Source organism: Ctenocephalides felis, unplaced genomic scaffold, assembly GCF_003426905.1.
Source record: "Ctenocephalides felis isolate EL2017-DRISC unplaced genomic scaffold, ASM342690v1 CF-g0.4_SCAFFOLD_03571, whole genome shotgun sequence".
NCBI lineage: Eukaryota > Metazoa > Arthropoda > Insecta > Siphonaptera > Pulicidae > Ctenocephalides > Ctenocephalides felis.
The window spans coordinates 45199311-45219486 of record NW_020539725.1 but is presented as its reverse complement, the minus strand read 5'-3'; the positions used below and the strand labels follow the sequence as shown (position 1 = coordinate 45219486).

The 20176-nt window shown below is 29.8% G+C and overlaps 1 protein-coding gene across 1 annotated transcript in view; it reads left to right on the top strand.

The window, feature by feature from the left end:
* LOC113386130 (serine/threonine-protein kinase SIK2-like) overlaps window positions 1–20176 on the top strand; it is a 101607-nt gene that overhangs the window by 57976 nt on the left and 23455 nt on the right. The window contains exons 3-6 of the mRNA XM_026623933.1: window positions 10654–10717; window positions 12651–12766; window positions 15078–15248; window positions 17211–17334. Coding sequence (XP_026479718.1) covers window positions 10654–10717; window positions 12651–12766; window positions 15078–15248; window positions 17211–17334 — 475 coding nt within the window. The remainder of the gene's footprint in view (window positions 1–10653; window positions 10718–12650; window positions 12767–15077; window positions 15249–17210; window positions 17335–20176) is intronic.

Here is a 20176-nt window from a genome sequence, read left to right as displayed (position 1 = left end):
CATACCTCTAACCACTAATCCACGAAAAACCAGACCACCACAGTAAATGCAACAAAATACAAAAATGTGAATTCTATAGATTCTATAGATATATCCCAATTTCAACGCATAAAAAATATTTTTCAAACAACACAGTATTATTATTATCAAAAAAAATTTGAGTTTCAATATGTTTCTATCGTGGCTGGTGGCCATATACCACATGGTAATTTCAGATGTCCATTACCGCACCCATGACATGAGGTTGCCAATCACTGTCTCATTGAATCCTGAACAATATCCAATCGGGTGCCAATGGAACGCGTGAACGGCGATAATCGACGCTAAACTCATTTCCAAACAGAATCGACAATATTGACAAGGCATTTCAACAGATGTATCGCACGTTTCCGAAGATTCCAAAATGGAAATTTCCTATTGCACATTGAGAAAATTTCAGAAAAAAACGTGTGTTTGGAAGACATGAAATTTCTCGCAAACAACGGTAAAAGAAATATGTAATTTGAAATATTTTGCATGAAGTTAAGTAAATTTACTATTGGCGATAATACAGACTATTATCGTTATCTTATTATTGTTATGTCTTTTATTTACAACTGTCCAGTTCAGGACATTTAATAAATTTGAGGAATTTTATAATTAACTATTTACTTATAAAAATTTTAATAAAATTAAATTAACTATTTACTTATAAAATAATTTCTTATAAATGATGATTAAGTTATTTCAATTTTTTATCAGGAGAGTTGATGGCTTAAATCCAGTGGCGCTTTTCTTTTCAATCTTCTTGGATAGTTCTCTGTTATCAAGAAGTTTGCTAATGAATTTCAGTGACTGATTAGCTTGTTTCTATACTTATGTATTGTTTTTGTTATGACTTCAGTTATGATAATAGGTGTATTCGTGTCGACATGAATCAACCAGTTGGGAACATATTTTGGTGCTCCTAAGACAATTTTCAAAAATTTGTTCTGAAATTTATGTATTATTTCTATGTAAGTCTTATGAACACTGTCCCATAATTGTATACCATAGCACCAAATTGGTTTGAATGAAGATTGATATCAAAATAGCTTATTGTATGAGCTTAGTTTGGATTTAGGCCCCAGTAACCAGTAAAGCTTTTTGGTTTTTATCTCAAGACCATTAGATAACGGACAAATAATTATTTTTTCACGTTTTTCAGAGTTATGATGTGGGATAACAATATGCTTGCTTTTAAGTTAATAACTTTCTGAAGAAGTTAATGTTTTCATAAAAAAATCCAATTAGCTAATTTGATGTTGTCTCGACGTTTCTAAGCATTCTGAATCGAATGATACCAAATTTGGAAAAAGGTGGTGTGTGTGTGAGTGTGTGCGAACAGATTTGTTTGTATATTTTGTTGTTTGAAACTTATGTGATGAGTTGGTTTAATTCAGGAACCTATTAACCATCACTAGATACAATTAAATACTTGATTTCTATACTTCTTATATTAGTTATTAGATACAAACAAAATTATTTTTTCATACTTTTCATTTTAGTATGTTAACGATTTTAGGGTTTGAATATAACTGATTAATATTCAAAATAAACAATTTATTTTTAAAAAATAAATTTGACAAAAATTTCTTAATAACTTGGTTGTAGACTAAACTCCAACCTTGTACTATCCTCCAAATTGTATTTCTTACCCTCATATTTCCTCTTTCATTTTTAATTCCAGTTTAATTTGTATATTTTCATCCGTGTGCTAGAAATGCAAAAATATTTTCTATATGTAAATATAGATCGTGAAAGTATCTATTTTAGACACGTTATAATGAATCATGTGTCAAAAATAGGTCATGATCATTTCTTCTCGTTCAATTTATAATAAACGTGATCGATATTGGATTGTGCAATTCAATCAAGTACATTCTATTTATGGACTGATTTTAAGAGCGGAATGTCATAGTAATTACTTAGTTTAGATTTGTACAACTCTTCTAATTAAAAAATGAGGATGCTGCATCAGCTGAATATACATTAATTGAAGCAGATATTTCTGCAAAATTTTCAATGTACTAGAATTGCATTTTTTATTATCTTTACGGCACAGTGAACTATAATTTTCTTTATTAACCAAGAAAGCTCTTGGGAAAAAAATCATGTGTGCAGTATATATGTATGCCAAGTTTCACAGGAAACACAAAAGAAGTAAATACAGAAGATGCGAGAAAAAATAGACATCAGATTAAATTTGACAATATGCATAATTGTTTATGATTTGGTTTTTGGTTTTCTAGCAAAGCTCTGAAATAAATTCTTAGCTTCAAACAATTTTGAAAAACTGAAAATTCTAACAAACATACGATCAAAAATTAAACTAGCATAAAAAGGAGTTTCTAGATAAACTATTTGAAGTACCGAAAGATTTCTATTGCAAACTTTTAGAACTAATCTGATATTTATAGAACGATATATGAGGGTTACATTTGGTTTGGACAAATAATTTATTTATTTCCGTGATTGTTTTCTCAGACTTTTTTATATTGAATTGTTAAGTCTTCTTTCGATAATTGAGTATGAATATAACTGTGTTAAGAAAGGCAATTGGTGGCTGAATCATGAGATGTTTTTTGCACAGTCAATAAGATGTGACGTACGTAAATGTTGGTCAAACACTTGGGTATTTTATGGACTCATGCTCATATAAAAATTCTTTTCTCATGAATATAAATACAAAAATTGTAAAAGACTTTGACTGATCTTCACAAAAAATCTAAGCTCACCTGAAATCACGAATCTGGGTTCGAGTTGATCCACCTATTAAATATTACCAGTATTACATTGTTTGCTTAAGTCGCTGGATTGTGCGAAGTATGAAGTAAAATTGCATTTGTTAATTAAATAAATTAATTGGTTGTCATAATCTATGTCACACATAAAGGTGTACTGTTTCATCTATATTCTTCAGATTATTTCTATTCACTATAGATGTCGATATTGCTTAACCTGCACTAATAATAATTTCTAACTAATATCGAAATGCTCTATAGTTTCTGCTCTCACGGCATATTTCATTACAAAGGCGACCTCATATGTAATTGATTGCAAACTCCCGAAGGAAACAATGCACTCCGTATAAGGTCAACGAGATAAAACCACTACCTTGAGTTTCTTCTTTGAAATATTATATTATATATCCACCTTATACCATGTGGCCGAGCAAGTTGCAGGCGAACATGTGCATATGAAAGTCACATATTGTAGATGCATTATGAATATAACACGAAGATTTATGCTGGCAGATAAGTCTAAGTTTAGACCACAAATAATAGAAGCAACCTGGCGAATTGTATGTGTTGAGGATGGAGGTGTTTAGCACCTTCAGAAGTAGTTTATTGTTTGTAGTACAATTTCCACTCCGAGGAATAAAAAATTAAGAATATCAAATTTAGTCCAGTCATTATAGTAAATGCACCTCGGAATTCGAGATACCCAGCTGTAAGTCTGTAAGTACTTGTAAATTGACACCCTTAAGTTGTCTCAAAGCTTACGTATGGTAATGACACCCTACCATATGTAGATTTTGAGACAACTTTAGGGTGTCAATATACAAGTATTTACTGACTTACAGCTGGGTATCTCGAATTCTGAGATTCTTACCTAACTTAAGCTTAAATGACTCGACTAATTTATAAAAATAAGAGAAATACCAAGAGTTGATAATTTAGCATGTGCGATTTACAAGAACTATACTTGGGACGTCTGTCCTAATTACTTTGAAGTCATTTAAATTAACAAAATAACCTTTAAGACTTGAGATCCTAAGGATCCATAATTTAATATACACTCCGAATAGTATTATACGTACATGTTTCCAGTGGATATAAATTAAATAAAATCTGATACATTTACTTGTTCTTACCTCTCAGGCTGTATGGATGCCAGCATTTCTTCCCAAACTTGCAGAGAGTCAACTTTTTCTTTCACACACACTTTGTTTTACGCGAAATTATGCAAAATTGATTTAATTAACACTTTTGTTTTAAAAATTAATTTATTTACGCGAATTTTTATTAACCACTACACTCACTTCTATTTAAAACAGTTTTTTTTTTATTTGGCTGAAAGAAATTTGTCGATTAGTAAAGGGTACGGTCACAATTTTCCGCACTAAAAACCTACTATTTTCCTAACCTAGTTTACGGAAAAATAATCATGAAGATCGAAAATATCTTAGAAAATCTATAAAATTCGATAAAAATCTATTTTTGTGAATCCGGAACGAGATGTGTGACCGTACCCTTAGAAATCATGCCTAGGAATGAAAATGCACTGACCTTTGTTTAAAATCACCGATTCTTCTGGAACATCCCGATTACCAATTTGTTGTCTGAAAAATAGAGAAACAAATATAATGTTTAAATATATTATGAAATATATTTTTGACTTGTGCTGAAAAAACGTGCATTACCTCGTGATTTCCAGAAGAGAGCTGACCAGGAACCAGGAACCAGGAACCGAGAACAAAACACTATGACCGCATTTGTACACTATAAAGGCCTTTATAAAACACTGCTCAAACACTAAAAAACGGTAAACAGAATCGGTTTGAAAAATCGAGGAAAACGATCACTACGAATCGGCACCAGGCTAATTATTTGACCACCAGCGAATTTTTATTTTTTTAAAAATACTGTTCTGGATTTTAATCATGATGTTCTTCTGATCAAAAAAATCATCACCACTAACGATAATATATACATAGAGAATTGTTTTTTCTTCGCCATCTCCACTTTTATGGTTGATCCTAATAAATCCTGGTATCTCTTAATTGGTTTAATTGATAAAGTCCAGTCTGGTATGAAATTTATCCAGCCGACACTTGGTAACTTACTAGGAACAATGTGGCCTAGTAATTCTTGTTTTGATGTGTTTTTAAGGACCAATGTTCTCAGAATTGGAGTTCTGCTGAAAGTAATAAATAAATTGAATATGTGAATCTGCAAATTACAATATCTAAAGAATTATTTCCAAAATACTTTTAAAACTTTTGTACCTTAGAAACATATTTGTCTTTTCAAATATCAACTCTCACTTCAAATCAGTGAGAAGTTAATATTTGAGTTCACACATATTCAAACAAATTGTATACTTATGGGAAAAAGTTAATATCGAACTCAATTTATTGATGTAATATTTGTGTTTCAACTTCTTTCATCTATCTCTATACACACGTAACGAAAATGATTTTCCGATTTTGTCTTGATTTTTTTAAAAGATTTAGAAGAAATTTTTGTAGAAACTTGATTAAGCGGACTAATTGTTATCGATAGACATTCGGATAATCAAAAATCCGGATAATCGAATGTATGAAGAATGATGTTGTGTATTTATTAAACATAACAAATACATAGATCAACGAAAATTAATGTTTATTAAGAAATTAACACATCCTTATGTATGTACAGACATATTTTCTTAGATAACATTATATACCGGTAGTACGGATAATCGCAAATCCGTATAACCGAAGGCCGGATAAACGAGCCTTCACTGTAATTATTTTTTGCAGGGTAGTATATAAGAAGTAGATCTACGAAATGTATTATGAATGCAACAAAATTATATAAATAAGTCATCAAAACAGCCCAATTACATATGCCTACGCATATCTCCGACAATAGTCCTTTGCCGCAAAGACAATTGCAAGAATCATTGCAGAGACTCGCGGTTCGCCGCTTTGACGCGCATCATTGCCTCTTGACGCAAGCAAAGTATAATTGTCATAGTCGAAAATTACCGTGCAAATTTTAATGTTTGCACAAGACTCTTTGAAATATGAAATTAAATTTATTCAAGCGAGCTATGATTGATCATCATATGAACAAATCAAATACACATTGTAAGAAAGGCGCAATTGTGCAAACAGTCTGCTTGCGGATGAAAGATTCGCCGTTTCGCGAATTAGGTAATTTAGATAAATCGGTTTTCAAATTATGAATAAATTAGAATTGAAGCTCTTTGAATGTTTGAACAAAAGATTAATTTATACGGATTTTGAATTTGCATATGAATAAGGAGTGTTATATTTCAATATGAAGCCGCACAGAACAAATACTCGAGAAAAAAAGAAATATTTTTGATGAAATGTAAATGTAAAAAATATGAAAGAAGATCTCATATTTTTCAGCATATTCTAAATGGATATATGTTCAAATTTTGAAAATTTATAAAATATTATAGTTTTACATAAATGCATATTCTTATGTTTCACATCATATGTGTGCAAAGATTCTTGCACTTGAATATTTTAACTTCCTGATATTATGAATTTACCAGAAAATCCGAGATGTCATTTATAGGTGTTCGCGACGTTTCAAGTCATTTTGAATTTTCAAACAATTTCTCGTAGGGCAAGTTATGGTAATCATCCAAAAATCGAAATGTTTCATATTTCTTTACGTTTCAAAGGTTTCTGGCATACCTCATTATTAGAAAATATGGATGTATGTGAGAGTATATGAGAGTGTATATGTGTGTGTGAATGCGTATGTATGGATACAAATATTCATTCACGTTTTCGGGACCACTGATCAACTGATTTGAATTATTCAAAAAGCATACGATTCATATTGATGGAGAGACCTGCCGATTAGTTTTTGACAAAAACAGGTCTAGCCGTTTTGGAGCAAAAAGTGAAGAAAATGGCAATTAAGAGAACGCAGCATCCGATTTGAATGATTCACATGTATTAACGTAATGAATAAATGATTACATTTTTGTAAAGGCAGGTTCAGAGGTTTCGGAGATCCAGAAAAAATAGTTTTAAACAATGTTATTTGTGAGTCAAAAATCAGTTATTTTCGATAGTACCAGATCAACCAACATGAATAGGAATTAAAAACTAATAAGATTCAAAATCGAAAAAAAAAATCAAAAATTATCAAAAAATGTTTCTTTTAAAAAAAGTTATAGGATATATAATTTAATATTTGTCCATGAAAAGCATTTCTACGTAGAGTATTAACGCAATTACTTACAATGCAAAGGCAAAGCTCTGATAAGGTTTTCTAATTAACTCTATGCAAATAATAGCTTTTCATAGAAGTTATAGCTCAGCAATATATTTTTGCATCAATCAAGTGTACCTACAATCATTTTATCTTGACGCAAGTCACATTATTATGTCTTTTATAGCATATTCAGTGAAATGTTTTATGCATAGATTTTCCTCGGGGGCTCTATACTTAGCATGTTTCTATTTCTATAAATAAAATCGTTGGACTGGTGGAGTTGATACTAGAATATGTACAATGGCAATACCATTAGAGGACTCTAAAAATCTCTGACGTAATTACAATACTAATCTAGGTAGGTAAATAATAGCCGCAAGTTGTTAGATGCATGTACGTTTGTGTGGGACCGTTTGATATGGAAATTTGTTTCATGGCGAGGTCATTTTTGGAGAACTAAATATAGTTTATAAAAAATATTCTTGGAACAATAAACATTTACTTTTTATAATGTTTTGGTTGTCTAGAACTATATAAAGTAGACAGTAATGCGAGCGAATTCTACAGTCAATATTGAAGAGAGTAATAGAAAGATATTGGATATCAGTTATTGATTACAGGATTAACTAAAATACATTTAAAAAAACTAGATTTTAATATTCTATATTTTTAAGAAGCTATAGTATGGGGGTATTCTGGCCTAGAAACATGAATTTTATTCAATTTTTGAATGGACGTAAAAAGGCAAATAATATTTTTGCTTCATTTGTTTTTACAGGTTATTAAGTTTAAGTTTTGAGATTCTAGAAAAAAAAATAAAAATCATAAATAGTCATGAAAGATCATTTCTAGGAGGTGTTGAAGTGGTATGTCTCAAAAAATTGGCATCTGACCATACACATATTTCAGCCCTCCAAATAATCTGTAGAAATATACCAATGTTAACTATGTTCTAAATATATATGAATTTAGAAATATGAACAAACAACGCTCTTTTTTGCACTAATTTATTAAATAATAATTTTACAAACGTTTCGAGACTAGGTTTGTCTCATCATTAGTGTGTTATAATTTAAAATCTATGGAAAATTATTTAAAAATATGAAAACCTAAATTATTATTATGTGTTATCCGTTACAAGTCGTTCATTATATTGCCCCACCAACAATCTCCGGAGTCTGAATTTTCTTTGTTGAATGAACGACTTGTAACGGATAACACATAATGCTAATTTAGGTTTCCATATTTTAGATTTTAAATTATAACACACTGATGATGAGACAAACCTAGTCTCGAAACGTTTGAAAATTTATTATTTAATAAATTAGTGCAAAAAAGAGTGTTTGTTCATATTTCTAAATTAATATCTATCTATTCACTCAGATTACATATATATATATATATATATATATATATATATATATATATATATATATATATACATATGATGTATGAACTACGGACAAGTTGAAAAAATGTTTTTGTTACAAAATGGCTACTCTTTGCTAATAATTTTTTGTTACAATTTAATTGGATATTCTCGATTTTTTTAAATAGAATAGAAAAATGCGTGTCGCAGAGGAAGGAAACAGAGGAGGATTTTCGTGTTCAAAAAGCTATCTCTAAAAGCAAACTAAATTTTGAATAAACTTTGCTAATATCAAAAAAAAAATAGTTTTATCAAAAATTCCTGACCAGAATACTTCCTGAAAGAACATCATATACAATATACACCAAAAAAATTCGTAAAATTTTCAATAATTTTGAAAATCATTGTTATTCTAACTACCTAAACTCATATATAGGTTTATGATATTTGTATAAATTATTCGAAATTACTTTTCTCGCAACTTAACTTATGCGATGACTATTCTAATGATATGTTTAGAAAACTTTTTCGTCTGTGTATGTTTACTCTTAAATAATTTGGCTAGCACATCAATGGATCGTGTTCATTGCAAAAAGAAGCTTTATTACGAAGTGAGATTGCTCATAAATTTTTGCAAAGCTCATATACAAACTTTGATGAGTCTTGATTGATATTTATTGCTCGGGCAACTTTTTGTTCCTGATTACCTACATGCACTGTTCATGATAAATTTGGAAGATATATAATATTAGAATTACTGCGTAGGCGTTAACGTGCAATTTATGCCAAGAGAGTAATTAGAAGTGTAATATATTTCTGACTGGCGAATTAGATGATTTAAATGGTTTTTGATGTTTGCATATAATAAGAAAATTTCAACAATTTAGAATAAGTTGAACTTCAATTACAACGTTTGAATTTCAGTAAATGGTATACTGATAACAAAAGATTATCCGTAACATAAGAAATTTTGAAACAATTGGTTTCATGGTTATGGTGGTTATTTTGGTCACAAATCGCAAAATATTAACAAATAACCTTAATGCATTACTATGTACCATTTATTTTAATCAATTGAATTTATTTTTAAAATGTCTTTTAAAAGATTTTATTGATCCATTACAGATGCCTAAAAATCATACCTCATGTGTCACGTCCTATTGAATAATTTATATTTTATTCAAGATATTTACTTCTCGATTTTTCTTCTTTTTTTTCAAGGAATGTGACAAAGAATTCCCAATAAGCATTTCAGTTGCCTCAAGATACTGCTAAAATAAGCAATAAATGTCTTTCACAAAACATATATTTTCTTACAATAAATATTTCATACTGCCTGTCTTTCTGATAACATTTCCTGAAAGCATCTGGGACGCGATCATTAGGGGATTCTAGTAATAAGATATTTATAAGAATTGGGCGTAAAATACGAAATATAAGAATCGACACAGATACACTGGATAAGGATAATCGAAATATATTGAATTGCTTTTTTGAATTATATTGAAGATCTTGAAACATTTTTTATACTTTTGGAGCAACCAAAACAAATAAGGTTACCTCCAAATTAGTTCACCACACTAACTGCAGTTGTTATAAATTGCGGATTGTGTATTTGTGGCTTCATTTATTTTAATGGAGCAATCAAATATGACAACTAGTTATAATGAAGGAACTAACATGTGTCACTTTGCAATTTTGCAGATGTTTTACAAACATCTACGCTCGTGTTTCGGTTGCCAAATGAAAAGTTAACCACCGACCGCGGTTGGTACTAAAAATACCACAAGCTGTGTTTATTATATTGAGAGAAAACTATGGCGAATTGATACAATGATGTTTAATAAAATAAACTATGCCAAATGGACAATATTATGCTTTTTTATTTTTAGTTATTTAAGTGTTTATAGCAAATTGTTATAAAGTTTCTCCGTTGGCAACCCCGCAGGGGCATTGGAATGCTTTGGTCACAAGATATTGGTAACTTTAGCATCATGACTTTTTGATAAAATATTTTAATGACTTCAGTTTATGAGAAAATACAAGTAGAAAATTACCATTAGAAAAATGGTTCAATAGAAACTGAGAAAACTGAGCGATTCCACAGTCATTATTACCCAAGTGTATCATGATCTGTATAATCATGAGTACCTACATTCCCACATTTATTGAATATATCATAATCCGATTAAATACATGTATGTATATTTATTTGTATTTGTCTTATGAATACCTCCAATAATTTTCCTCAAACGTTCCATGTCCATCAAAAGAATAATGTTTTTTCATTATTTCTAGGTCATGGAAACGAAAAATATGATCTACATAGTGTCTGAATACGCAAGCCAAGGTGAAATATTCGGTAAGAAAAAAAATACTTTAAGTCATTAAATATAAAAATTTGAGATCATAATTTTTTTCAAACATATAGTAAAATATGCAACAGTATGAAAAGCAATGTGAATAAAAAGAAAGGTTCTAGAATCATTGCCTCATAAATTGTTTTTATTGACGTTTTTGTTCCTTCAACACGTAGAAGACAAAATTTGTTAAATTTAAAATAATAAAGAAAATTAAAACATATCGTTCCCATACTATATTCTACATTTTTATACTATATGGTTTCAACAAAATTTTATTTTGCATTGTATTTCAACACAATATTTCTTCAAGATATAATGTGTTATTGCTATTTATCAAAAAGTATTATAAATCACTGCATTTTGCTTGACATTATTATAATAGAAGTCATTAAAATCCACAATAGATCCAATAAATATAAAAGAAAATCCATAACTTGCCGTGAATATTTAACCTCTGTTTTACGGTCAATAAAATATTTAACCAGAAAATCATATGATTAATTCTTAGTCACGTTTTAGCAATATATAGTTTTTTAAATTTTGTAATGGATGTATATTATAATTAGAAAAAAATACTTATAATGCACAATATATAAAAGTTTTTGGCTCCACAAACTGAATCAAATTAAAAAGATCTACTCTATTCTATATCATACTCAATTAATAAATAAATATAATTAAAAAAAATGAAATACAGAGGTAAAAAAATAAAGAATACCTTTTTTATTAAAAATGCAACAATAATTTCATAATTTGACTACTGATTTTGTAAAATAATAATGCCATTGATTTCATTCCAAAAAGCTTGATCACAATGATAATCAGTGCAATATCTTTAATTGTAACAAATCTTGCATTTTGCATTAAATATTGAATTTTTTTATACATCAATCATAACGTTAGACAATTTCTGATCCTGACTTATGCCTCATAATCATAAAATATTCATTCATTTATTTTGATATCTTAAAGCTCAGCTTTTTATTATGATTTAACGATGACATTCAAGAATTTATCCTTTAACATAATGTAGAAATTGCTCAGTGTCATACTAACCGGATATTAAATTTTGTCCTTTTATGCATAATTCAGACGTTTTACTTTTGAAAATCGAAATATGAAGTACTTTCGATTAATAACATCCCAAGAATAAAATATTTATTTAAAACCAAAAATCATAAGAGAAAGTGGAATATTTTATGTATATCACATTTGTTAATATTTTGCATTTTAACACTTGAGATATTAAATGAACTTCAGTATTAACTATAAATGTTAATACACGTAATTTTGTTTAAATATACAAAATTTAATTATAAAAATGATGTTTAAAAAATACTACAATATATAGTAACATTAATCCTAGATTTTTATCTCTATTTTTCAATATTGATTTTGTTAATAAAACTTTAGCAATTATGAGTACTTTTAGAAATATATTTTGGCAATATTATTGTTATTGGTGCTTTGCTAGAAAGCAAGCCCATGGTAAAATCAGCTATTGGATATGATCAAATAATGTTAATCTTCATGTAATTTAAAAAAAAAAAAATTGTAAAGTTGTTTCATACCTTATGAGTATCCACTCATACATTGGAATGGCACTAGGTAGATATTTAATGCATAAAAAATTAAAATCTATTATTATATTAAAATTAAGATGTTATTAATCAAGATTACCAAAAATAAATGAAGAAAAAAAGTTTATATATTTGCTTAGAATTATATAATATTCCACTCTCTACAATTCTAATAATTTAGAGTGATGAATTCCATTTATTATCAAATACGTCATAAGCGATGGAATTATTTTAACATTATTTGTCCGGAATTTTATTACTGTAGATGTAAAATTTTAATTCTACGATGACGTTATAAACTTATGCCAAATGTGCAAATTCTAATAAAATTTTAAAATTTGTGACCTCACAGATTACATCGCTCGTTACGGTCGAATGCCCGAGCACACGGCGAGGAGTAAATTTCTGCAAATTCTGTCAGCTGTCGAATACTGCCACGCCAGGAGAGTCGTCCACAGAGATCTGAAGGTGACCTAATTCAATTATTTTATAACATTCTAGACTAGAAATTAATTTCATAGATATAATAACTGAAATACTTCAAAACATTGAACTTTTGCTCTCACATCGCCCCTATTCGACATCCCCTCGACATTAAAAAAAAAAGAAGTTTTGTATTTATTGAAGTGATTGTTTTTAAAAAAGTTCCATTCGACTTTATTAAGTATGCTATGCTAATACTAGACATTAATCATTTAAAATATTTTATATACAATATAATATTTTATATACTATGTTCAGACGCATTTTCGTTTTATTATATTGGCCATGAATGTGACAATCTTCATGGCATTAGCTTTTACACGGGATGGTTGCTACCCCTGGTAGCCTGGTAACTGGGGGTAGCGGAGAGTTTTGATGGAACTAATTGGACACTTCTAAAAGTAAAGTCCGCGAAACAACATGTATAGTAAGTGTTTATTACAGTCCACAGCTACAAGAGTTAAATTATAACCCAACAACCTGAGTTATCGAAGAAGAGTTTTAATAAATTTTATAACTACGTGTACAAACACTATCCTTAAATTTTTAGCAGTAGTTCAACGTATATTGCATGTATGCTACTACTAATTTTATTTATTGCTTATATTTTTTTATGTTTTTGAATCTTAGATACAGTGGTGCCCTGCCTTACGAGCTTAATTCGTTCCATAAGCACGCTCGCATGTCGAATTGTTCGTATCTCGAAAAAAATATTTTGCTGCCACTCGTTTCATGCCCAAAACATTTGAAAAAATGTTATGACATGAGCCAATTGATATGCCAACTTCATCAGCAACTTCTCTAATTTTGATTCGGCGATCATTCATAACCATTTTTTCCACTTCTTTCACATTTTCATCGTTTGTTGACGTGCTGGGTCGACCGGAGCGTTCGTCATCTTCAACGTCTTCGCGGCCATCTTGGAAACTTGTTTTTTTCATAGCAGACTCACCATAGGCTTTTTGTAACATTTCACACACTTTGTTACACTTTATTTCATTTTTTACGCAAAATTTAATACAAATTCTTTGACTTTTCAATTCTTCCATTGTAAAAATCGCCGAGCTCAAAAAACACGTCGAACCTTAGCGACTACCACAGACAAAGTAAACAGTGAATATAGCTGAAAATTTCATCATACTTTAGGGGCATGTATACCAACACAATAAAAAAAAAATTTTGACAATCAGACACTCCAGACCCGCGAAATTTAAAAATTCCGGGTACTTTTTGAACACACCTCGTACATAATTGCAGAGCATTAATAATTTATCTTAAAGTTTCGATTTTAATGATTTTCAGTATCCGAACAAAATTTTCAGAAGATTTTCTAAGATTTATTTGAAATTGGAGTAATATGTTAGCGTCAATAATCCCAATTTGTAATTAAAACTCATTAATTTGCTACTGATTTGCTGTTAATTTGATTTTTACTATTGGTAGAATATATATGATTGCAGAGTATGAATGGTGATTTTTCAATTTGCCTTTTCAGTATACAAGATTATCAGTATTTTCTAATTATAAGATTTTTTTGAAAATTAAGTAAAAAGTTAGCGCCAATAATCCTAATTTCTAATTAAAACATGAATTATTCGAGATTTTAGAAGAAATAAAAATTTATGTCCAAAACATGCAAAAAGTAAAGGATTTAAAAAAATATAATAAAGAGAAGAAAATATAACAAAAATTCTGGAGAGTCAGTCAACGTTAATAAGGTGTAATAAAGTTTATTTTTAAATGTAAAAAACAAAATAGTTTTAAATATTGCATTATTTATAAAAAAACGGCGGCTGTGAACTTAACAAAAGTCTATATTCTGTAACTATGGTATATTTTTAATCTAGGTATATTTCTCGTTCCCAAATTAGTTTTAATTGTCCTAAAAATATAATTATCTTTGAATCTGAGGTAATATTCGGTTTCAAAACTTACTGGATAATTTATTAGAAAATTGGCAATTGTGTGCTTTTTGAGTCCAAACTTTTCACCTTATAAATATTTCAAATTCATAGATAAGGTTTTAGTAGATCAATATTTAGTACATGAATAAGTGCTGCAATTCGAAAAGCGAAAATTATAAAAAATAATTAATTACTGAAGTTGTTAATCCAATTTGAAAGTGAGTATCAAAATCTACTAAGAGTCCACAAATGATAAGAAATATAAGCAAAAACTGAATTAAGTAGTGGCAGTCTTGCACCATTTTGTAATGATTTAATTATCCCAAACTTAAATTATCACGAATAAAATAATGGAAAGATCAAGTTGACAATAAATGTGTTAATTCCTAAAGGCTGAGAATCTGCTACTGGATGCCAACATGAACATCAAGATAGCCGACTTCGGCTTTTCCAATTACTACACCCAAGGCGAACTCTTGGCAACGTGGTGCGGCAGTCCGCCTTATGCCGCCCCAGAGGTTTTCGAAGGAAAGAAGTACACGGGCCCAGAAATCGATATCTGGGTGAGTCAAACATCGATTATTGTAATCTATTCTTTTATATTCCATACAGTCGGAAACATAAAATCTGAAATATGTATTAATATTTCCATAAAAGTATTGTGTTCGGAGCAGGTGCTATAGTTATATCAAGAGGAGATGGAAATCTGACATTTAGAGGGAAAAGTTCTAGTATTCTTGCCAATTTATATCGTTATTATGAGTATTGAAATTTCTCTATTCTAAATTAATATTAATTAGTGTTAAATAATTCTAAATGAAGTTATTTTAATTTTTCATTGCTTTAAGGGGATATTCTAGTTTAGAGCGATGAATTTTAGGTCATTTTTAAAGTGTCGTAAAAGAAAGCAATGAATGTTTCTTCTATCCATTTGTTTACCACTTGTTTATTAATATTATTAAAATACAAAACAAAAATTAAAAAATAAAAAAGTTGAAAATTGTAAAAACTGGCAGCTGATGAAGTGGGTGTTCTCAAAAAATTGGCACGTAATACGTAATAATTTTTAATAATTTGTTAAACCACATTTTAGGCCTAACGGAATTAATGGCCTCATACACACACACTCATACACTTTTTTCAATTCTATTGTCAAACGATTCAGAATGACTTGAAACGTCGAGAAAGTATAAATTTAACAGATTGGATTTTCTGGCGAAAACAATCTTTTCTGAAAGTTAATTATATATATTTTATAAATCTTAAAAAAAATTAAAAATAAAATTATAATTATGTCCATCATTTGAACCTTAGAAAATACAAGTATTGAATTTTCCACTCGAAAATTGCGGAATTAATGCGTATTTTACTGCCGGCGGCATCCGAGTGGAAAGGGTTAAACTAGAAATGTCCCACTTGGTGTAAAACTTCATACCAATTCAATTGCCCTTATTGTTTGTTCAGTGTATTTTGGTGCACTATGTCCTGAAATTAATTACAAATAAAATTAGTGGGGTGTATGGCATCGTGCCTTAAGGCAAATTGCTGGAACTTTCCGTACCCTAACGAAAGAATACTGAATGTTTTCAAATATGTAGATTATTATAAATATTGTAACATTGTTTAATATTTATAAGAATTATATAAACTGAATTGCAAAGTAGAAATTATTTGTTTAAAGTATATTAGAACTATAGTCAGAATTAAAAATAAAATCTGAATTATTTTCGATATACAAAAATTTTTTTTTGAAAAAAAAAAGTTAAAACAAAAAAAAATTTATTTCCAAAATCAATTATATTGTTAAGACAAGCAGAAAGTTTTTTGAATCATTTAAATCGGACGCTTAGTTCTCTCAAAAACTGCCATTTTTTATACATTTCGCTCCGTATCTTCGAAATGACTGGGCCTGCCTTTGCCAAAAACTAATAAACACTTCTCCCAATCATTACTAATTGAATGTTTTTTAGATCATTTAAACCGGATGCTCAGTTCTCTCAAAACCTCAATTTCTATTTTCTGCACTCTTTGCTTCGTATCTCCATAACGGCTAGACCTGCCTTTGCCAAAAACTAATCAGCACATCTCTCTATCAATAGGAATCGAATGTTTTTTGAACCATTTAAATCGGTTGCTCCGTGCGCCCGAAAGCGTGACCGAAAAATTGTATCCATACATACACACACATCCATTTTTTCTGAGGTATGCCAAAATGTTCAGAAACCTTCAAAACATAGAGAAATGTAAAAAATTTCAATTTCGATTTTCGGCCCCTTACAATAACTTACCCTACAGGAAGTTAAAAATGATTTATTACATTATAGATAGATAGATAATTTGTGACGTGCGAATAACAGCGACCCATAGTACTTATTTCTATAAAGTTGGCGAGTCATCAATATTGTTGTGATGAATAAAGATGTAGTATTTGATAAAATGACGCTAACCCAATACCCATTTAACAGCGGTTTCTACAATTCAACAATAAAATGATGATCTATTTATATTTTTTTCTATATTTCCAGAGTCTCGGCGTTGTTCTGTACGTGCTGGTATGTGGAGCCCTCCCGTTCGACGGCTCCACATTGCAGACATTGAGGGATCGCGTACTGAGCGGAAGGTTTCGCATACCTTACTTCATGTCTTCAGGTAAGACATTATTATTATTGGAACGAGATATTTCTCGAAATATTATTTTAATCGAATGTAAACAACGGCAATAAAACTTGGGGAGGAATGTAAAGGATATCGACAAATTCTTATAGGAAATAAAGGAGCTAACACTCCGGTAAAACACAAATGTTACGGTAAAGCTGTATTATGGGTCTATCTTCGTAGGAATTGATATTATGAACTGTCAAAATGCTATGTATAAGCTGTGCGATTTCAGACGTTTTACACATAAAATCTAACTTCACGTATGTGTTATCAATATCAGATAGATGCACTTGTGATAAAACTGTTATATAATATTTGTGCGTTTTGTAGGTTAGATTTTATGCATGACCCATATCATAGCGTTACCATAACATTTCCATTTCATCGGAGAATTGGCTCCAAAGTAGTACTTTGTAGTTAGATTTTTTTTTTGGTTTATTGTTCATAGCAAACTATATAATGTTATGGTAACGTTATGATATGGGTCACACATAGAATCTAACCTACAAAATGCAACTGATGATTTTTTAAAAATGTATTAATTCGTCTATAGGGTTGAGTCGGCCTTCAGATGATTTTGCAAGCGAGAAGTATATATGTGAAATATATTTCATCTATGTGAAATCATACTATAAGAAGTCCAACTTAATGTTGTGTAATAAAATTAGTGAATATTAAATAAATTATAAAATATTATATTATTATATCGTTGAAAAAATATTTATGCTTTATGATTTCATAATACACTGAAATGGAAAATACGTCAAAGAGCAATCTGAAATAATTTTGTTTACTCGTCGACTCCATTTCCATCGTCAGGCTTTTATGCATTTACCCAATTTAATCAATCATTTAATATCAACTGCCAAAACTCATCTTCAATTTCCGAATCTAAACTTTGCAACTTTTGATAGGTCTCTATATTTAATTGCTATTTCATGTTTTCATAATAAAAGAGAGTAATTTATGGCTGCAGTGAAATATTTTGTTCTCCATATTTGAAATTAATGGTGAACCGATGGGTTGCCTCTCATAATAATACCTTAGATCGTAAGCGTTGAACCAAACAGCTTAAAGAACATATAAATAGTAAGAGTTCTGATTGCTGTAGTAATAATAATTAAAAAAAATATTTGAAATTATACTTTTCAAGTTTTAAAATATGTAATAATTAATTAACCGAAGTAAGTTAGTAAAAAAATACTATTGCCCATGTTATTAATATAACTTTTTAGTATCAACAGTTTGTTTTTCTGGAGACGATCTTGATGTGTTTCAGATTTTGTAACACTGTACTAAGAGAGCGTCCATTAATCACATGATCGATTTTTTAAGGATTTTTGGACCTCTCCCCCCCCTTGGCGATACGTGGTAATATTCAAATTTACTCACCCTCCCCCATCAAACATCAAGTGTACTTTTAGTTACAAGAAAAAATTGTAATTTTTTTTTTTTTGAATATGTTTGGATTTTTAAAAAAAATCAGGTAAAAAATTAATACACTTGATATCTCACTATACTTCTCCCTTTCCTATGTGATATTTTGTGATTTTTTGTCGCCCCCTAATAGCAAAAATTAGAGTTTAATTCGAGAAGCAGAAATTCGATTTGAGCACCATATCCCATATAATCCCGAAATGAAGTTTTTCTCCAAATTACTAAAGCATACTTCAAATTACTCCAAATTACTCCAAATTAAGGGTGTTCCATGGTATAACGGTTAAGCCTTGTGTGGAGAGGGTCGAATTTTGCTCTGTCTATCTTGATATTATGCAGTAGTGATATCAACTTTCACTTGAAAATATGTTATCAATTGAAATTAGACCATTATAATAGGGCAAAATAGCACCTATTTGAAACGAGTTGGAATTTACAGTACTACCCATTATTTTATTTTTGTACTACCTGACGTGTCTCAACAAATTGTGTTATTTCCAACAATGCTAGAAAACTCCTACCTCCTATCTCCCGCGTTGACTTTAAAAGAATTTCTATCGAACAAAATGTAATCCAATTTAAGTTTATCAAAAAGTATAGAAAAAAGTAATATGCTCTGCACAAATAAATCGGCATGGTATAGCCTTGCGCCAGTTTCGCTGATAAGGCGATCGCCATATCGTCACGTCCCTGTGCAATGTAAATAAACAAACATTAATCCCAGAACTGAAATCAAACTGAATGCAAGCATCATATAGGGGAAATCGGGGTTCGTCGTCTTAAAGAATTATGCCTATTCTTCTTACTAGACAAATGCAAAGTCTGAATCCGTAAAGTATCTTGGAATTCATCTTGATAGGCGATTGACTTGGAGAACACATATAAAATATAAAATTCAACAAATTAGATTGAAATCCCAAGAGCTTAACTGGCTTATTGGGAGAAAGTCAAAATTGTCTATAAGACAATACTCAAACCGATCTGGACATATGGAGCCGAAATATGGGACAGCGCTTCGACATCTAACATTGCAATGATTCAAAGAATTCAGTCAAAAACAATTAGGATAATAACAGACGCTCCTTGGCATGTCTCAAATATATAATTCATAATGATCTCCAAGTTCTATTTGTTCAAGATGTTATTAATAACAGAAAAAACACTCACTTGTTAAAATTTAAGTTATTAATAACGAACGATTTAGTTACATCTTTGCACCGCCAATGAGAAGACTCAAACGAAAATGGCCCATGATACAACTTAGCACTTATTTGTAAATCTCTCGATGGAGAGATTTGAACACTTTAAAAACTATTTCACATAATTTTTCATGTTGTATATTTGTTTTGTATTTGTATAGAAGTATATGTGTATGTAATTTTATGTAGTGCATGTT